Source organism: Leopardus geoffroyi, chromosome X, assembly GCF_018350155.1.
Source record: "Leopardus geoffroyi isolate Oge1 chromosome X, O.geoffroyi_Oge1_pat1.0, whole genome shotgun sequence".
In the NCBI taxonomy this organism is placed as follows: Eukaryota; Metazoa; Chordata; class Mammalia; order Carnivora; family Felidae; genus Leopardus; species Leopardus geoffroyi.
In genome coordinates, this window is record NC_059343.1 from 71,479,194 (window position 1) to 71,499,022 (window position 19,829).

At 36.1% G+C, this 19,829-nt stretch overlaps 1 protein-coding gene across 2 annotated transcripts in view; it reads right to left on the bottom strand.

The window, feature by feature from the left end:
* POF1B (POF1B actin binding protein) overlaps positions 1-19,829 on the bottom strand; it is a 114,966-nt gene that overhangs the window by 83,059 nt on the left and 12,078 nt on the right. For both annotated transcript variants that reach the window (XM_045471011.1, XM_045471010.1), the window contains exon 3: positions 12,021-12,101. In XM_045471011.1, the coding sequence (XP_045326967.1) occupies positions 12,021-12,101 (81 nt within the window). The remainder of the gene's footprint in view (positions 1-12,020; positions 12,102-19,829) is intronic.

Here is a 19,829-nt window from a genome sequence, read left to right on the forward strand (position 1 = left end):
TAGAAGTTCTTGTTAAAATCATGCAACTTCTGAAAAGTCAAGTGAAGATCAAAGACATAACTACATAAGCCTTAAGACATATGAGGATCAGAAGAGAAAATTGAAATCAAATTAAGAGAAGAAAAATTTTCAAAAAACAGTAGAAAGGTGAGTGAAGGTATAAATGCTTCAGAGAGGTCAACAGGTGAGAATTCCAAAGCAGATTGGATTTGGACTACTATAGTTCCACTGGATCTGACCACTAAAATTAGTGGAAGAAGGTATCATGGAAAAAAAAATTCTGGAGTCATAAAACCTATATTCATTTCTGCCTCTATCACCTACTTGCCATGGAAATGTAAGCAAGTCATTTACCTTCTTTGAGGCTCAGTTTCTTTATAATAGAAATAGTAATGCAGAATACATTATATCAAGCAAAAGAATGTATTTTAAAGTACCTTTAATCTGTGATTTTAATGTACAAAAGACGTTGGTTTGCAATAATATAGTAATATAATAATTTGAGAGTGAGAGTACAAGCAGAGGAAGGGCATAGAGAAAGGGAGACACAGAATCCGAAGTAGGCTCCAGGCTCCAAGTTGTCAGCACAGAGCCCAGCGGAGGGCTCAGACTCACGGACAGCAAGATCATGACCTGAGCCCAAGTCGGCCGCTTAACCAACTGAGCCACCCAGGCGCCCCAGTAATATATTTTTAAGTCCATACTGCTTTTAAAAATTTTTGTAAGAACCTTGTTAGAAATTTTCTAAGATATCAACCTAAAGTATATACAAAAGTATGGGGCACCTGGGTGGCTCAGTTGGTTAAGCGGCTGACTTCGGCTCAGGTCATGATCTCACGGTTCATGGGTTTGAGCCACACATGGGTTTGAGCTTGTACTGACAGCTCAGAGCCTGGAGCCTGCTTCTCATTCTGTGACTCCTTCTCTCTATGCCTCTCCCCTGCTCATGCTGTCTCTCTCTCTCTCTCTCTCTCAAAATAAATAAAAACATTAGAAAAATTAAAGTATATACAAAAGTAGGCTTATTGAGGGCAAGGACTGTATCCATCTTGAATACCCCATAGTGAATGAACAGATAACTGGATGAGAAGAGATGATATGAACATTTATCTTAAGGATATAAGCACCTTCTAAGAGGGGAAAACAAATTTATCAAAAGCATGAAAATTTCTCTTGTTCACTATAAATGCCGAACCATTAATATTTTTAAGAAAAAAAATGGTTTAGGTGCTAACAGTGTTGATTCTCTCCAAAATGTGTGTTTGGACTTATTATTTTATATGACTTACTGAAAAAAAAATTCCAAATTAAGGGGACTATTATTTTCCAAAAATGTGTAAAAGAGTACAGCCAAATTTTACTATATTTGAATAAATCATTCTGAGTCAAACAAATCAGAACATTAACTTTAATTAGAAGTCTTAGATTTTTCACAAATGAGCTGTTAGACAGTTTTACTACTTGGGCAGCTTATTTTTTTTATCTGTACATTTGAATTGGTGCTAGATCCACCCTAAAAATTAATAGGTGTCTTCAAATCTGGCTGATCTTATCATTTTAATTGATACTTTTAGAACCTCTGATAGTAGTTCTCACATCTAACAAAGTGCATAATCCCCAGCATCTACTTTGCTGTTCCCAGGCCATGAAACCTTGCTGGAGAAAACTTTAAAATATTTGTTGATTTGGCTCAGTGCAAATTCAAGTTATCTAACTTTAAGAGCCCCTCCAACCTTCATGGTCATACTTCTATTTATTAAATTCTCTATAACTGTGGTTACAATTTTTTTCATTTTCCTTAACTCCCTATGCTCATGTTCCCTCATTCTCCTCAATAAGTAAATTGAGAAAACCAAGATCTATTCAGTGAGATTCCTCCATTTTCCTCCCTACTTCAAATCTCTCTTCAATTTCTGCTCCTTCCATTTCATTACCAAGAAAGACATACTCTTCCTTTTTTCCTGAAGTCACTTTTCAATCTATACCTGGAATCTTATCCCCTCTTTTCTCTTCCAGAATTGTGTTCCATTTGTACCCTTTCTCTGTGGCATATTTAATCTTATTACTGGCTCTTTCCCTCTGTCTATAAATCTCTCAGATCTCCAAGTTTCTCTTTTCTCCTTTAGCTACCATCCCATCTTTCTTTATTTTGGTCAATATCTTTCTTAGAAGAGTAATCCTCACTTATTTCCTCCACTTCTTGATCCATTCACCCATCTACTTTTTCCATCTGGATTTTGCCTCCCAAGTATAAGGAACCTGCTCTCTCAAATATCACCATTAGTTTCTTAATGTTCAAACTCTCTACGGCCATTTGGTCATTTGAGACAGTTGACCACATCCTTTCCCTATTTGTTTCAGTTTCTCTGTGTTCACATTTCTCTCTGACAACTCCTCTGCCCATGAAAGTGGCTCCTTTCTGTTTCTGTCAAAGTAGACATTTCTCAAGGTGCTATACCTCAACCCTCTCCATTATCCCTTAGTTTTCTCACTCATTCTCACAGCTACAATGACAATTTACAGAGGTATAATTCCCATGTCTCTATCTCAAATGTGACCTTTCTTCAGGTCATTTTTAACTACATGTGTGGTCATTTTCTATTCCATGCACCTCAAACACTACTGATTCAAACACATCTCAGGATCTACCGTCTTTTCCATATTTGGTATGAGAAGACCTGAGCAAGTCACACTTATTTAAGCTTTAACTTCCTCATTAGTAAAATGATAGCAGTAACCATGTTAACTGTCAAAATACCTTAAATAACAAAATAAATCTTTTTCTGATTTCCCCAAACCAATGTGTTATCTCCAACTCCTGGAATTTCAATAAGACTTCATCTGTAATTCTCTCATGGTATCTCTCATACACTCTACCATGTATTTTATATAGCTATTTGTGGACATATCTTATTTCTCTTGCTGAGAGGAACGGTAAGCTCTTTTGGTATGGGAACCACGTCTTGTTTCCTTTTTTACCCCAATTTAAAGGCTATACAGTGCCTTCCCCACAATGAGAAAATTAATAAAACTGATTAATATCAATTGGATTCTATCTACTGATGGAAAAATCATATATTCTTCATTTCTAGATCAACTTATATACCAGAATGCATAAATCTTTTGACTAAAATGAAAATAAATGGAAAATCAAGAAGATAAGGAACCACCAAAAATAAAAAGGCTGAACAGAGGGAGAAGAAAATCATAATGAGAGAAGTAGAGTGACATCAGTTTAATTATAGGGAGAAGTGAAGATTAGAGAAGCTGGGAGGTGAAAGAGGATAAAGTTGCCATTTGAGGAGGCTCAGCTTATTATAAATATTGTAATTAAGCCAGAATCTTCTCCTGGGGGAATTTAAAAGAGCAAGCAAAAAAGCATATACTTAGATAAATAAAATGGGGAATATATCTAAATAGGATTTTCTTTTTTTTGTTTTGTTTGTTTTTATTTTTTTATTATCAAATTTATTGTCAAATTGGTTTCCATAAAACACTCAGTGCTCATCCCAACAGGTGCCCTCCTCAATACTCATCACCCACCCTCCCCTCCCTCCCACCCCCCATCTACCCTCAGTTTGTTCTCAGGTTTTAAGAGTCTCTTATGCTTTGGCTCTCTCCCTCTCTAACCTTTATCTTTTTTCTTTCCTTCCCCTCCCCCCTGGACTTCTGTTAAGTTTCTCAGGATCCACATAAGAGTGAAAACATATGGTATCTGTCTTTCTCTGTATGACTTATTGCACTTAGCATAACACTCTCCAGTTCCATCCACGTTGATACAAAAGGCCCATTTCATTCTTTCTCATTGCCACGTAGAATTCCATTATGTATATAAACCACAAAGGGCCATATTTCGTCCTTTCTCATTGCCATGTAGTACTCCATTGTGTATATATATAAACCACAATTTCTTTATCCATTCATCAGTTGATGGACATTTAGGCTCTTTCCATAATTTGGCTATTGTTGAAAGTGCTGCTGTAAACATTGGGGTACAAGTACCCTATGCATCAGCACTCCTGTATCCCTTGGGTAAATTCCTAGCAGTGTTATTGCTGGGTCATAAGGTAGGTCTATTTTTAATTGTTTGAGGAACCTCCACACTGTTTTCCAGAGTGGCTGCACCAGTTTGAATTCCCATCAACAGTGCAAGAGGGTTACCGTTTCTCCACATCCTCTCCAGCATCTATAGTTTCCTGATGTGTTCATTTTAGCCACTCTGACTGCTGTGAGGTGGTATCTCAGTGTGGTTTTGATTTGCATTTCCCTGATGAGGAGTGACGTTGAGCATCTTTTCATGTGTCTGTTGGCCATCTGGATGTCTTCTTTAGAGACATGTCTGTTAATGTTTTCTGCCCATCTCTTCACTGGATTATTTGTTTTTCAGGTGTGGAGTTTGGTGAGCTCTTTATAGATTTTGGATACTAGCCTTTGGTCCGATATGTCATTTGCAAATATCTTTCCCCATTCCATTGGTTGCCTTTCAGTTTTGCTGATTGTTTCCTTTGCTGTGCAGAAGCTTTTTATCTTCATGAAGTCCCAATAGTTGATTTTTGCTTTGAATTCCCTTGCCTTTGGAGATGTGTCAAGTAAGAAATTGCTGTGGCTGAGGTCAGAGAGGTTTTTCCTCTGGGGTTTTGATGGTTTCCTGTCTCACATTCAGGTCTTTATCCAATTTGAGTTTGTTTTTGTGAATGGTGTGAGAAAGTGGTCTAGTTTCAATCTTCTGCATGTTGCTGTCCAGTTCTCCCAGCACCATTTGTTAAAGAGACTGTCTTTTTTCCATTGGATATTCTTTCCTGCTTTGTCAAAGATTAGTTGGCCATACTTTTGTGGGTCCAATTCTGGAGTCTCTATTCTATTCCATTGGTCTATGTGTCTGTTTTTGTGCCAATACCATGCTGTCTTGATGATTACAACTTTGTAGTAGAGGGATTGTGATGCCTCACGCTTTGTTCTTCTTCTCAAATATTACTTTGGCTATTCAGGGTCTTTTGTGGTTCCATACAAATTTTAGGATTGCTTGCTCTAGATTCAAGAAGAATGCTGGTGCAATTTTGATTGGAATTGCACCGAATGTGTAGATCGCTTTGGGTGGTATTGACATTTTAACAATATTAATTCTTGCAATCCATGAGCACGGAATGTTTTTCCATTTCTTTATATCTTCTTCAATTTCCTTCATAAGCTTTCTATAGTTTTCAGCATACAGACCTTTTACATCTTTGGTTAGGTTTATTTCTAGGTATTTTATGCTTCTTGGTGCAATTGTGATAGGGATTTGTTTCTTTATCTGTATTTCTGTTGCTTTATTATTAGTGTATAAGAATGCAACTGATTTCTGTACATTCATTTTGTATCCTGCGACTTTGCTAAATGCATGTATCAGTTCTAGCAGACTTTTGGTGGAGTCTATCGGATTTTCCATGTATAATATCATGTCATCTGCAAAAAGTGAAAGCTTGACTTCATCTTTGCCAATTTTGATGCCTTTGATTTCCTTTTGTTGTCTGATTGCTGATGCTAGAACCTCCAACACTATGTTAAACAACAGCAGTGAGAGTGGACATCCCTGTCGTGTTCATGATCTTAGGGTGAAAGCTCTCAGTTTTTCCCCATTGAGGATGATATTAGCTGTGGGCTTTTCATAAATGGCTTTGATGATGTTTAAGTATATTCCTTCTATCCTGACTTTCTACAGTCTTTTTATTAAAGGGTGCTGAATTTTGCCAAATGCTTTTTCTGCATCGATTGACAGGATCATATGGTTCTTATCTTTTCTTTTATTAATGTGATGTATCACATTGATTGATTTGCGAATGTTGAACCAGTCCTGCATCCCAGGAATGAATCCCACTTGATCATGGTGAATAATTCTTTTTATATGCTGTTGAATTCGATTTGCTAGTGTCTTATTGAGAATTTTTGCATCCATATTCATCAGGGATCTTGGCCTGTAGTTCTCTTTTTTTTTACTGGGTCTCTGTCTGGTTTAGGAATCAAAGTAATACTGGCTTCATAGAATGAGTCTGGAAATTTGCTTTCTTTTCTATTTTTTGGAATAGCTTGAGAAGGATAGGTATTATTTCTCTTTGAATGTCTGGTAGAATTCCCCTGGGAAGTGTCCTGGACACTTATTTCTTGGGAGATTTTTGATAACTGATTCAATTTCTTAGCTGGTTATGGGTCTGTTCAAGCTTTCTATTTCTTCCTGTTTGAGTTTTGGAAGTGTGTGGGTGTTTAGGAATTTGTCCATTTCTTCCAGGTGGTCCAGTTTGTTGGCATATAATTTTTCATAGTATTCCCTGATAATTGCTTGTATTTCTGAGGGATTGGTTATAATAATTCCATTTTCATTCATGATTTTGTCTATTTGGGTCACCTCCCTTTTCTTTTTGAGAAGCCTGGCTAACGGTTTATCAATTTTGTTTATTTTTTCAAAAAACCAACTCTTGGTTTCATTGATATGCTCTACAGTTTTTTAGGTTCTATATTGTTTATTTCTGCTCTGATCGTTATTATTTCTCTTCTTCTGCTGGGTTTGGGTGTCTTTGCTGTTCTGCTTCTAGTTCCTTTAGGTGTGCTGTGAGATTTTGTATTTGGGATTTTTCTTGTTTCTTGAGCTAGGCCTGCATTGCAATTATTTTCCTCTCAGGACTGCCTTTGCTGCATCCCAAAGCGTTTAGATTGTTGTATTTTCATTTTCATTTATTTCCATATATTTCTTAATTTCTTCTCTAATTGCCTGGTTGACCCATTCATTCTTTAGTAAGGTGTTCTTTAACCTCCATGCTTTTGGAGGTTTTCCAGACTTTTTACTGTGGTTGATTTCAAGCTTCATAGCATTGTGGTCTGAAAGTATGCCTGGTATGATGTCAATTTTTTATACTTATGAAGGGCTGTTTTGTGACCCAGTATGTGATCTATCTTGGAGAACATTCCATGTGCACTCAAGAAGAAAGTATATTCTATTGCTTTGGGATACAGAGTTCTAAATATATCTGTCAAGTCCATCTGATCCAATGTATCATTCAGGGCCCTTCTTTCTTTATTGATCCTGTGTCTAGATAATCTATCCATTGTTGTAAGTGGGGTCTTAAAGTCCCCTGTAATTACCACATTCTTATCAATAAGGTTGCGTATGTTTGTGATTGTTTTATATATTTGGGGGCTCCTGTATTCGGAGCATAGACATTTATAATTGTTAGCTCTTCCTAATGGCTAGGCCCTGTAATTATTATATAATGCCCTTCTTCATCTCTTGTTGCAGCCTTTAATTTAAATTGTAGTTTGTCTGATATAGTATGGCTACTCCAGCTTTCTTTTGACTTCTAGTAGCACAATAGATAGTTCTCCCTCCCCTTACTTTCAATCTGAAGGTGTCCCCAGGTTTAAAATGAGTCTCTTGTAGACAGCAAATAGATGGGTCTTTTTTTTTATCCATTCTGATACCCTATGTCTTTTGGTTGGAGCATTTAGTCCATTTACATTCAGTGTTATTATAGAAAGATATGGGTTTAGAGTCATTGTGATGTCTGTAAGTTTCATGCTCTTAGTGATGTCTCTGGTACTTTGTCTCACAGGATCCCCTGTAGGATCTCTTATAGGGCTGGTTTAGTGGTGATGAATTCCATCAGTTTTTGTTTGTTTGGGAAGACCTTTATCTCTCCTTCTTTTCTAAATGACAGACTTGCTGGATAAAGGATTCTCGGCCGCATATTTTTTTGCTCATCACATTGAAGATCTCCTGCCATTCCTTTCTGGCCGGCCAAGTTTCAATAGATAGATTCGTTACTAGTCTTATCGGTCTCCCTATATATGTTAGAGCACGTTTATCTCTAGCTGCTTTCAGAATTTTCTCTTTATCCTTGTATTTTGCCAGTTTCACTATAATATATGGTGCAGAAGATTGAGTCAAGTTACGTCTGAAGGGAGTTCTCTGTGCCTCTTGGATTTCAATGCCTTTTTCCTTCCCCAGTCCAGGGAAGTTCTCAGCTATGATTTCTTTAAGTACACCTTCAACACCTTTCACTCTCTCTTCCCCTCTGGAATCCCAATTATGTATATATTATTGCGTTTAATTGTGTCTCTTAGTTCTCTAATTCTCCCTCATATGCTTGGATTTTTTTATATCTCTTTTCCTCAGCTTCCTCTTTTTCCATAATTTTAGTCTAATTCACCTATTCTCTCCTCTGCCTCTTCAGTCCGAGCTGTGGTTGCCTCCCTTTTATTTTGCAGCTCATTTATAGCATTTTTAGCTCCTCCTGACTGTTTCTTAGTCCCTTGATCTCTGTAGTAATAGATTCTCTGCTGTCCTCTATACTTTTTTCAAGCCCAGGATTAATTTCATGACTATTATTTTAAATTCATTTTCTGTTACATTGCTTAAATCGTTTTTTGATCAGTTCATTAGCTGTCGCTGCTTCCTGGAGTTTCTTTTGAAGAGAATTCTTCTGTTTCATCATTTTGCATAGTTCCTGGAGTGGTATGGAACTGCAGGGCACTTCCCCTGTGCTGTTTTGAATAACTTTCGTTGGTGGGTGGGGCTGCAGTCATACCTGATGTCTGCCCCCAGCCCACTGCTGGGGCCAGTCAGACTGGTGTGTACCTTATCTTACCCTCTCCCAGGGCAGGACTCACTGTTGAGTGGTTTGGCCCTGTCTGGGCTACTTGCACACTGCCAGGCTTGTGGTGCTGCTTCGATTGGATCTGGTGTATTAGCTGGGGTGGATCGGCAAGGTGCACAGGGGTGGGAGGGGCAGACTCAGTTCACTTTGCTTTCAGTGGTCCACCTCAGCAGGGTCCCTGTGGCACCAGGAAGGAGGCAGACCCGTCGGAGGGATGGATCCACAGAAGCACAGTGTTGGGTGTTTGTGTCTTGCAAGCAAGTTCACTGATGGGAACTGGTTCCCTTTGGGATTTTGGCTGGGGGATGGGTGAGGGAGATGACGCTGGTGAGCATCTTTGTTCCCCACCAAACTGAGCTCTGTCCTCCAGGGATCAGCAACTCTCCCTCCCATTGTCCTCTAGCCCTTCTGCTCTTGGAGCAGAGCTGTTGACTTATAACATTCCAGATGTTAAGTCCTGCTTGCTGTCAGAACTCACGGAGTCTGGCCCTTCTGCTTTTGCAAGCCAGACTCAGGGGTTCCACCTTGCCGGGCAGGCTGCCCCTCCCCGCCTTGGCTCCCTCCCGCCAGTCCGTGTAGCGCACACCACCTCTCTGCCCTTCCTGCCCTCTTCCGTGGGCCTCTTGTCTACACTTGGCTCTGGAGAGTCTGTTCTGCTAGTCTTCTGGTCATTTTCTGGGTTATTTAGGCAGATGTGGGTGGAATCTAAGTGGTCAGCCAGACAAGGTGAGCCCAGCATCCACCTATGCTGCCATCTTCCTCTGTGGAATCCTGCATGCAGTCACAAGGACCATCCTAATGATCTTAACACCACATGGCTGCTCAGGGCTGTGTCTCTAAATAGGATTTTCAAGCTGTTCTGCAAAACCAGTTAGACTATTTTTGTGCACGAAGCATGGGGGTTAAAATTTGTTTTATTCCTCAATAGTAGAAAGAGTTAAAAGTTTTCAAATAATCATTACCCTTTGTTGGATGTTTTCCCTGAGAAACTATTTGCTTCTTTGTAGTTGAACAGAGCCATAATAATAAGCCTTTACAGGAGCAGGCCAAGTGTTACAAATATGTTATGTATTTGTATACATACTTCTAATTTCTCTGCCTTTGTATCACACTGTCACTGGGGATGAGGAGGGGAGGTGGTATGTAGATGAGTCTCTGGAACTTAATTCACCTACATCCTCAATTGTCCTTAATTTGCAAATGTAACTCTTCCAGATCTGCATTGTTCAATTTCTGTTCTCCCTCTGTTGCTTTGTAACTGAATGGTTTAGGGCTAGTTAACAGCTTAAATTTCAAGGAGGTTGAGGGTTTGTTTTGTCCACTACTCTATCCCTAGTTCTTGGGGGCAATTCTTAGGACATAGTAAGCAATTGATGAATATTAATTGAATGAATAAGTGAACTTGTCTGTGCTTCTGTTTTCTCACCTTCTTTGAATTAAATGGGATAAAATATGTAAATTTCCTAGCAAGGAGTGTATACCCAATAAAGATTAACTCTTCCTTTCCTCCATTAACTAAAGTGTAAGAATTTATCAAAAGTCACATAAGAAATCACTGGCAAAGTGGAGTGGAGTCCAAATTATTTTATATTTAAAAATTACTCTCTGAATATATACTATGTAAACACTGAAATTCCCATATTAAGAAAAAAAAGTGCTATCAAAAATAATTCTTTGAAAGCCAGGGATATCAAGTGCAATATGCATCCAAGTATACATGTCTCCCAGTTTGTGTGTGAAAGAAAGAAAAAAGAGAAAGAGGGAAGAAGGGGAAGGGGTAAAGTGGCCATGTTGTAGAAAAATGCACACTCTCATCTTCCAAGCCCTCTTTATGTCTCTCTCCCCCAACATACTTTTTAGATATATTGTTTAAACATTTGATTGTGCATAAGAAGGCACAAGTAACTGCTATACTGTAATCACATTCTCTTTTGGTATTTACATATATATGTGACAACTAAAGCAAATGTTCAAAATAATCATCCCCCCATCACAGAGCTTGCATGCTCATATGTTAACACATGGACACATGTGCAGCTAAATTCTTTTGTAGCTGAACAGACATGAGAAAATGATTTTAAAATAAAGAAGAGGGGAGATAGATAGAAGCAGAAAAATAGTGCACCCCCGCCATCCATACACCTAGACATATTGTGTTACCCTAATTTAATCCTTTGCTTTCCACAGCTGAAGCAAATAATTGATTTTGTTTTGTGAGATAGGGGAGGATTCTTTCTTGTAATAGTGGAGAAGTAAAATAAAGAGAAAAGCAAATAATTGCTGTATTATTATCTGGGGCACACTTTCTATTTGTGAAACTTTGTCCTTATAACCCCATAGAACCTCCTGTTGCAGCTAAAGAAAGGTTGTTTATGGTTTTGTGTGTGTTGAGGAAGGCTTTTTACTATGGGAAAAAAGTTTTCTTAATTTTCTCCTCAAATGAGATAGAAGAAATAAAATAAGATAAAAACAGAGAGGGAGGCAAAGCATAAGAGACTCAACTTTAGAGAAGAAACTGAGGGTTGCTGGAGGGGAGGTGGCCGGGGAGGGGGGCTAAATGGGTGATGGGCATCAAGAGGGCACTTGTTGGGATGAGCACTGGGTGTTATATGTAGGTGGCGAATCACTACATTACATTAATCAAAGCCAAAGTAATCAAAGTATTTGATTACATTAATCAAAGTCAAAGTATTGGCTTCTCCTGAAGCCAATACTACACTATATGTTAACTAATATGAATTTAAATAAAATAAAATAAAATAAAATAAATAAATAAAATTAAAAAATGTAAATAAAATCTTGGAAGAAAAAAATGAGATAGAAAATAATATCTTAATGTGTAAAATATAAAGTTATATATCTTAGTAGAAATATAACAATATAATTTTCAAAAGACCTTATTGCTAGCAACAAAAGTTCATAATATATGCAACAAAGTCATGGAGACACTTTTGAACTTTTGACTTTTCATTTTCTTCTTCCTATCCCATGTCTCAATGGCATATCTAAATAAAGACTCCAATCCCCGATGTAACAGCTGATAATTTTTATGTGAAGTCTGTGAAAGAAATTTGTCCCTTTTTCCTTTGGTTCAAAGGGTACAAAATCCTTTGTAGCACAAAGGTGGAGCTACAGAAGTAGAAAAACTTTATAACCCAAGAATTTCCATGCTGTTTGAAACTGTTGCATCCCTGAATCAGAATATATGGGCACACAGTTGTCTGGAATTAAAAATGACTTTTTGAATAATGATTATTAGTAATTAAATTTATAACTGGAAGAAACACCAACAATCTGATTTTAGGGATCTGGTACTGACTCACCTTTCTTGTTTAAGCTATCAACTTCTAAGGAATTATGGGCTGGAACAAAGGTTTCTGTGATATAGCTTACCTGTTCAGGATTTTGTACTATGTATCTCCTAATAGTAGTCTGTGGATATGCAGTGACTGTCACTGTTGGAGAATGGAGTTCCTGGGAAAAAAGGTAAAAGCTGCATATAATTATAGTTGTTTAGTGAACTTGAAGCCATTAATAATAAAGAACAATTTTCAGAGTGAAATTTTAAAAGTCATTTGCATAATGATGACATGAGTTTATGGTTTTAGTTAATTTCAGTCTTAGAAACATACATGAAAGCATGTGTTTATGTGCTTAGCACTGTGCTAGGTGTTTCTATTATACTCATTTCATGGTAATTCATCACACATTCCAAACTATATATATATATGTATATATATATATATACACACATATATATATATACATATATATATACATATATATATTTTAAGTTTATTTATTTATTTTGAGAAAGATAGAGTGGGGGAGGGGCATAGATAGAGGAGTGAGAAAGAATCCCAAGCACCCAAGCAGGTTCCACGCTGTCAGCACACGTGGGGCTTGATCCTACCAGCAATTGGGACTAAAACCAAGATCCATAATTGACTGAGCCACCCAGGGACCCCAAACTATATTTCATGAGAGTTTCAAAATATTCATTTCATAGTAAATGTTCCCACATGAATAGAAGAAAATATAGCTTAATATTTATTAATTATCCCATATTTTTAAAAATGGAAGGAGACACAAAGAGAAAAATGGGTGTATGTGTGTGCGTGTGTGTGTCCTTAAGCATTTAAATCTTCAATGCAGTGGTGGGAGAAGACCATAAATAACATTAAAAGAGAGACAAGAGGCAGGGTGCCTGGATAGCTCAGTCGGTTAAGCATCCAACTTCGCTTAGGCCATGATCTCACAATTTGTGAGTTTGAGTCCTGTGTGGGGCTCTGTGCTGACAGCTCAGAGCCTGGAGCCTATTTCTGATTCTGTGTCTCACTTTCTGCCCCTCCCCTGCTCATGCTCTCTCTCTGTCTCAAAAATAAACATTAAAAAATTGTAAATAAAAAAAAAAGAGATAAGGGGCGCCTGGGTGGCTCACTTGGTTAAGTGGTTAAGCATCCAACTCTTGATTTCAGCTTCCGTCATCAACTCAGGGTAGTGACATGGAGTCCCACATCAGGCTCCGCACTGGGCCAGGAGCCTGTTTAATGTTCTTTCCCTCCCTCTCCCTCTGCCCCTCCCCAGTTTTCACTCTTTTCTCTGTCTTTAAAAAAAATTAAATCAAAAAAAGAGACAAAACACTAGAACAAAGTAATTTGTAGACTTTTAATGGAAAAAGGATCAATATCATTAATATAGAATTTTTATACCTCAATAAGAAAAAAAAATTCATACTACTAGAAAAATGAGAAAATGGCACAAACATTTATAAAAGAAAAACAAATGGTTAATAGACAGCAAGAATATTCAAACAAAGAATCAAATAAACATAACAAAAGGATACCATATTTTAACTGGACAAAATTTTTATTTATTTTTTTATTTTCTTAATGTTTATTTATTTTTGAGAGAGAGACAGACAGAGCATGAGCGAGGGAGGGGCAGAGAGAGTGGGAGACACAGAATCCAAAGCTGGCTCCAGGCTCTGAGTTGTCAGCACAAAGCCTGATGTGGGGCTCGAACTCAGTGAGATCATGACCTGAGCTGAAGTCAGACCCTTAACTGAGCCATCCAGGAGCCCCTGGACAAAAATATTTAAATAATAATAGTGATGAAAGTGAAGTAGGAGGAGTGAAATATGTAGCTATTAAAATAATGATTTTAGAAATACAAACTTGCATGAAAAAATCATAACATTATATAATGTTAAGTGAGAAATGAAGATATAAAACTGCATATATAGTATGATCTCAATTCCTTATTTAAATGGAAGAAAACATGAATCTAGCATTTCATGGCTAGTATAGTATCTGTGGGTAAGAGAAGGGATCATGAGTGATTTTTATTTCTTCTTCTCTCCATTTTTTATTGTTCCAAAACTCTCTACAATAAACATATTTTTATTATCAGAATTAAAACACAGTAAAACAAATTTTAAAGCCCTTCATTATGAAAAATAATAGCTAATGTAATTTGCTGACTGGATTTGAATGTAGTGAATAGCTCTACTATTTAATTGGACTTATTTTTCTAAGGCAATCCTATCTTGGTGATCCTGTAAGGCTTTATTTCTATCACTGTTGTAGCCTTCAAGCCCCTGCCTTATGTTTTGCTATATATGTGACCCATGCTAGTCTAGGAGCTCTTTGAGAATAGCAATTGGATCTAATGTATCTTTGTACAATATTTGATAGCTCTCAGTAAATGTTTGCTTAATAAATGCATGACTCTAACTGACTTAGCTCTAGGCTAAGCCAAATTGGGAAGTGGTAGACAAACTTTTGATAATCTTGTTTTACATAAGATCACCTTTTCCTTACTGTACTGAACTCTAGAGACCAGTTTTGGTTCTTTGTTCCCTTACTGTGCAAGTTCATACTTTGGTACCTCATCTGGGAAGGTCTGCTTTCTTAGAACACCATCTTTCTCCTTCCTAACCTCCAAAATCCACACCCTTTATACTCCCCTCTTATGCAGTAACAAATTTAGGATGTTTTATGTTTTATTTTCTTAGAATTCACTTTTTACTCTATGGAGACCAGTTCATTAAACACATATTTGTGAATATGTTATTTCATTATTATTACAGGTACTTTTTGGAGATATAATGCCTAGTCTCCAGGGTAATCTTAAAAGTGGAATTATTAAGTCGTAAAGGCTAAGGGAACTAGATCCTTGCATGTCTTTCAAGTCATGTACCTTTGAGAAGGGCTAGTTCTGACCCTATAAGCTATTCTCTCTGAATGTAAACTTACAGTTATATCACTCACAGTCAGGTCCTTGATCAGTCTAAGATCTAAGTATTTCGTTTGTGCTAAAAATTGAAGACCCTTAAAATATATATAATCACTAGGAGATCCTTGACTAAAAGTCACACTGAAAGCAATCAGATTGAATAGACAATGAAGCTGAAAAGTCTCAGTTTGCAGCGTTTATTTCAGTGTTTGTTTCACATTGCTTTAATGGGCTGAGCTGATTATCATATGTGAGAATTCCCTTTCTAGTTTTGTGTTCCGGACATTTTGTGAATGTGTAAAGCCTTAGGAGGGATTCAAGATTACTTAAACATATGAGCAAGGCTTATATAAAAAAGAAAAGAACCTAATATATAACCATAACTTCTTTTACCTGTTCTGTATTTTGGGTTCTATGTATACTGCTTGGGGGACAAGTCAAAGAAAGACAAATACCATATGACTTCACTCATATGTGGAATTTAAGAAATAAAACATATGAGAGAGAGACAGAGACAGAGACAGAGAGAAACCAAGAAATAGGCTCTTAATTACAGAGAACAAACTGATGGTTACCATAGGGGAGGTGGGTGGGGGGATGGGTTCAATAGGCGATGGGGATTAAGAAGTGCAATTGTTGTGATGAGCACTGAGTGATGTATGGAATTGTTGAATGACTATATTGTACACCTGAATTTAGTATTACACTGTATGTTAACTAACTGGAATTCTAAAAAAAACTTAAAAAAAGTCTACTTCCCTGAGATTACTTCAGTCTCATTTTTAATTATGGTCTGTCTGATCTACTTGTGGTTAAATTTCAAAGAGTGAACTCTGATGTTCAAAAAATGGTCTATAAAAGTGAGAGTATGGGTTTTAATAATGATCTGATAAAAGTCAGTTTATTGATTATGCTCACATTCCTTACATTTTTCCCAAATCAACAAACTATGTAGATTTATTAGTGTGCAACAAGTTGATAGCTTTACACAATCTCTTCATACATTACTGTAATTTACAGCTAATTGACACAACTACAGGATATAGTCCCACAACAATAAAAATATTTTTTTATTTAGAACAAGGAAGCTATTAAAAATTAGAATCGTGGACTTACAAGGGAAACACTGACAGACTCATATGGAAGCATAGTTACAAAGTAGGTGTAATGTGCTGTTCTTAAAACAAATTGCCAAATATTCTGTATGCTATGGTTTTTCTTTTGTTTTTCTTTTGGTTCATCTTGGAACATTTTCATTCCCCCTTTCCCTGTTACACCAACAGTAATACTGCAAGCTTAATATATCAAGGCAGCCTTTGAATATGTTCTCACATTTCCTGCTGTAGCTGAGGAGAATTTCTCAGACAAATGTAGGCCAAAGAGGTATATCATCCTTACCTCAGGATGATGGTTATAAATGCAACCAAATGCAGGTGGGTTTGGCCCACAGATCCAAGGGGAGAATGTTTAGAGATATAAGAAATGAAAGGTGATTTTTAGTTGTGCAATAACACATGAATACATGTGAACATAAAAATTTATATAGATAAAACTCAAGATCTTTCCTTAATCATCCTCCCTTTATCCAAATCCTTTACCCAGAAATAATCAGTTTCATGTACCATTACATAAATATATATGTACAAATAATAATCTTTATTGCTTTTATTATTCTGTAATGCAAATCAAAGATCTTTTGTATTGTATTATATATTATATAATATTGTATTATATTATATTGTATATTATATATTATATTGTATTATGTATTAGATATATATATTGTATTGTATTATATTATATTATATATTATATTATATTATATTATAGATTAATTATATATTATAGATTAATTATATAATTATAGATTAATTATATATTATAGATTAATTATAGATTATATATTAGATTATATTGTATTGTATTATATTATATTGTATTATATATTAGATATATGTCTTAGTTCATTATTTTAAATTAATATATAGTATTCCATAATGTTTAATAACTTATCTACTTCCCTACTGAACAATGTTTAAATTGTTTCCAGTTTTCACTATGCTACAATGAGCATCCTTGTGCATGTGAGTGTTTCTATAAAATTACACAAAGAAGTGGGATTGATGGGGCACAGAGTATGTGCATTACTCATTTTAACAGATATTGCCAAGTGATTTCCCAAATGGCTATGCCAATTACACATCTGCCAGCAGTGTGCAAAAGTATACATGTTTGCAGGATGTTTTTCTGCAAATTTTTAGCCTTTTTAGGCTGGGACTAGTAATACTAGATCATGTTGAGAAGACAATTGTCCACACTACCTGCCACCTGATAGGTATTCTGTAAATGGTAGTTCTTTCCCCCTTCCTTTAACCAATTCAAATCTGATGACATCAGCAAATTAAATAGAATGAAACTTATTAGCCAAGTAGACTAACTTTTAAGATAAAAGAGTGTACTGAAAAGTATTTAAATTTTTTTAATGTTTATTTATTTTTGAGAGAGACAGAGCATGAGTGGGAGAGGGGCAGAGAGGGAGACACAGAATCTGAAGCAAACTTCAGGCTCTGAGTTGTCAGCACAGAGCCTGACATGGAACTCCAACTCACAAACTGTGAGATCATGACCTGAGCCAAAGTCAGACGCTTAACTGACTGAGCCAACAAGGCCCCCAAGAGTCTACTGAGAAGTTTTATAAACTTGCAAAAATTAATGAGAACACACTTATAAGCACACTTATAAGCACACACACACACACACACACACATCACATCACATCACACCTTTAGGACACTTATTTATAGTGGTATAGACAGGGTTACTTTATTCAGATGCCAAGACAGTAGTTATTTAAAAGAAAATTGGTGCATTTATACAAAGACTAGTTTGGTCTTAAAATGAAGAAATTACTCAATCTTCTTATATTTGAAAGCCAGTAAATTAATTCCATACTCAATCTTCTTATATTTGAAAGTCCAGTAAATTAATTCTATAACTTATAATTTACTTAATTAGTTTAAGCCTTCATTATTAGAATTAATCTAGGCAAATGTAGCTTTTCCCATTAAACCCTCATGGAAACAGGACAAGTGGAGTATTTCCAAAAAGTGAAATATTAAGGTGATAGCTTAATAAGGGTAAAAAAGATTAAGACATGTAGTGTTGACCAGCATGAACTTAAATCATAGCAGTATTAGGCTGATCAAAGGTTCAAAAAACCAACTGAATAGAAGGTTTATTAATTCCAGAAATACCTGCTAAAGAAAACATTTTCCCTGGAAGTCTACAAAATTAAGTAAAATAGTGTGAGTAAATGTCCCAAATGAACATTATCTTAATGATGGAAGTTACTTTCAGTGGCATCTATCTCTAAGCAGGATTGCAGCAAGTCACCCCACAAATAGTCATTGCCTACTCCATAGGAAGTGATAAAAAATGTGAATAAGTGAATGAAGATGTCTTGGTTTCAAAGGCATCCCAGGAAAAGGACTAACTCTCCCACTTGATAACCTACATGAATGTTTAATTTTCAGTGTCACTTATATGTATATAGCTTACTTAAATCCTTCATGTTGAAAACATTAAATTCAATGAATAAGTACGTCTTCTGTGCTTCAGCCCCCTGTGCAACTGTCTTACATACCTTGTAATAAAATAATCAAAGCCTGGGGAAGAGGTAGTGATAAGTATAATAATCTAGTGGAAAGAGTCCTAGACTTAGGAATCAAGAATCCTGGGTTCTACTTATAGTTACACTATCAGCCAGCTGTGTGCCATCAAGCAACTGATATCAAACTGATATCAAACAGGTCTCCCTGAGCGTCAGTTTCCTCATATGAGAAATGGAATTTGGGTGTGGGTGAGTGTGAATTAGAAGATAGGAGATGATTTCCAGCTTATTTTTCCATAGGTACAAAGCAATTTCAAATCCTTTAAACTTGTCTGTCTTGCTTTCCTTTGATGATGATGATGATGATGATAATGATGATAACTAACACTAAGAGCTTTCTATGCCAAATAGATTACATAGATTATTTCATTTGACACTTAAAGCAATCCCATGAGGGAGGTACTATTATCATCCCATTTTACATATAAAAGTTGCACAAAGATAGGTTAAGTAATTGGCTGAAAATCATAAAGCTAATACTAGAGTGTTAGAATTCCAACTCAAATAGCATGACTCCAGAACTCATGCTTTTAGTCACCATACTTTGCTGCATCTATAGGTTGCCTCATTATATTTTGTTTTTCAAATTGTTGAACAAATTCTGTTAGATTTGACTAGTTCTTATAATAACAGGATAGATATTTGCCTTTTTTAAATTACTATCAAAAGTAATTTTTGAGTGCCTGAAAATAAGAGATCCACCCAAAAGTGACTGTGTGAAAGAATACCCTGATTAAATAACTTAAAATTCTAAAAACTTCAATGGAGTATTTTTTACAGACTGCATGATATATTTACAGAGTGTATGCAAAGGCCTTCAAACTCAATAAAACATTAAATTTTTCTTTACTACTCATATTGTCTAAGTCCTTCAATTTTTGTAAGAAGGCCCTACTTTTTATGTTTAAATATTCAGCACAGTATTGAGTTGTTTATTCCTGTGGCTCACATTTGCCATATACGTAACTATTGCCTTGTTGGCTACTATCTTTAGGTAGAGTTCTGGTAAAAAAAAATAATTTTGTTTATAATCAGGCGGGCTTAGGCTTAGCATAAAATCCAAGCTGTTTTTCCCACACTTCCTAAAGTAATGATTTTCAACTTGTAAAGTTGTACCAGCCCTCTTCCTCCTTTTCCTTCTCTTTTTACTCCATTTATAAAGCACATATGACATCACCAATTTTAAGATCAGAGTGGATTAAATCCATCTGCTTTTTGGGATAATTTCACTACATCACCTGAGATAATTGTCCATACCTTGGTATACCTTAAATCAGAGCTGGGAAACTCGAGTT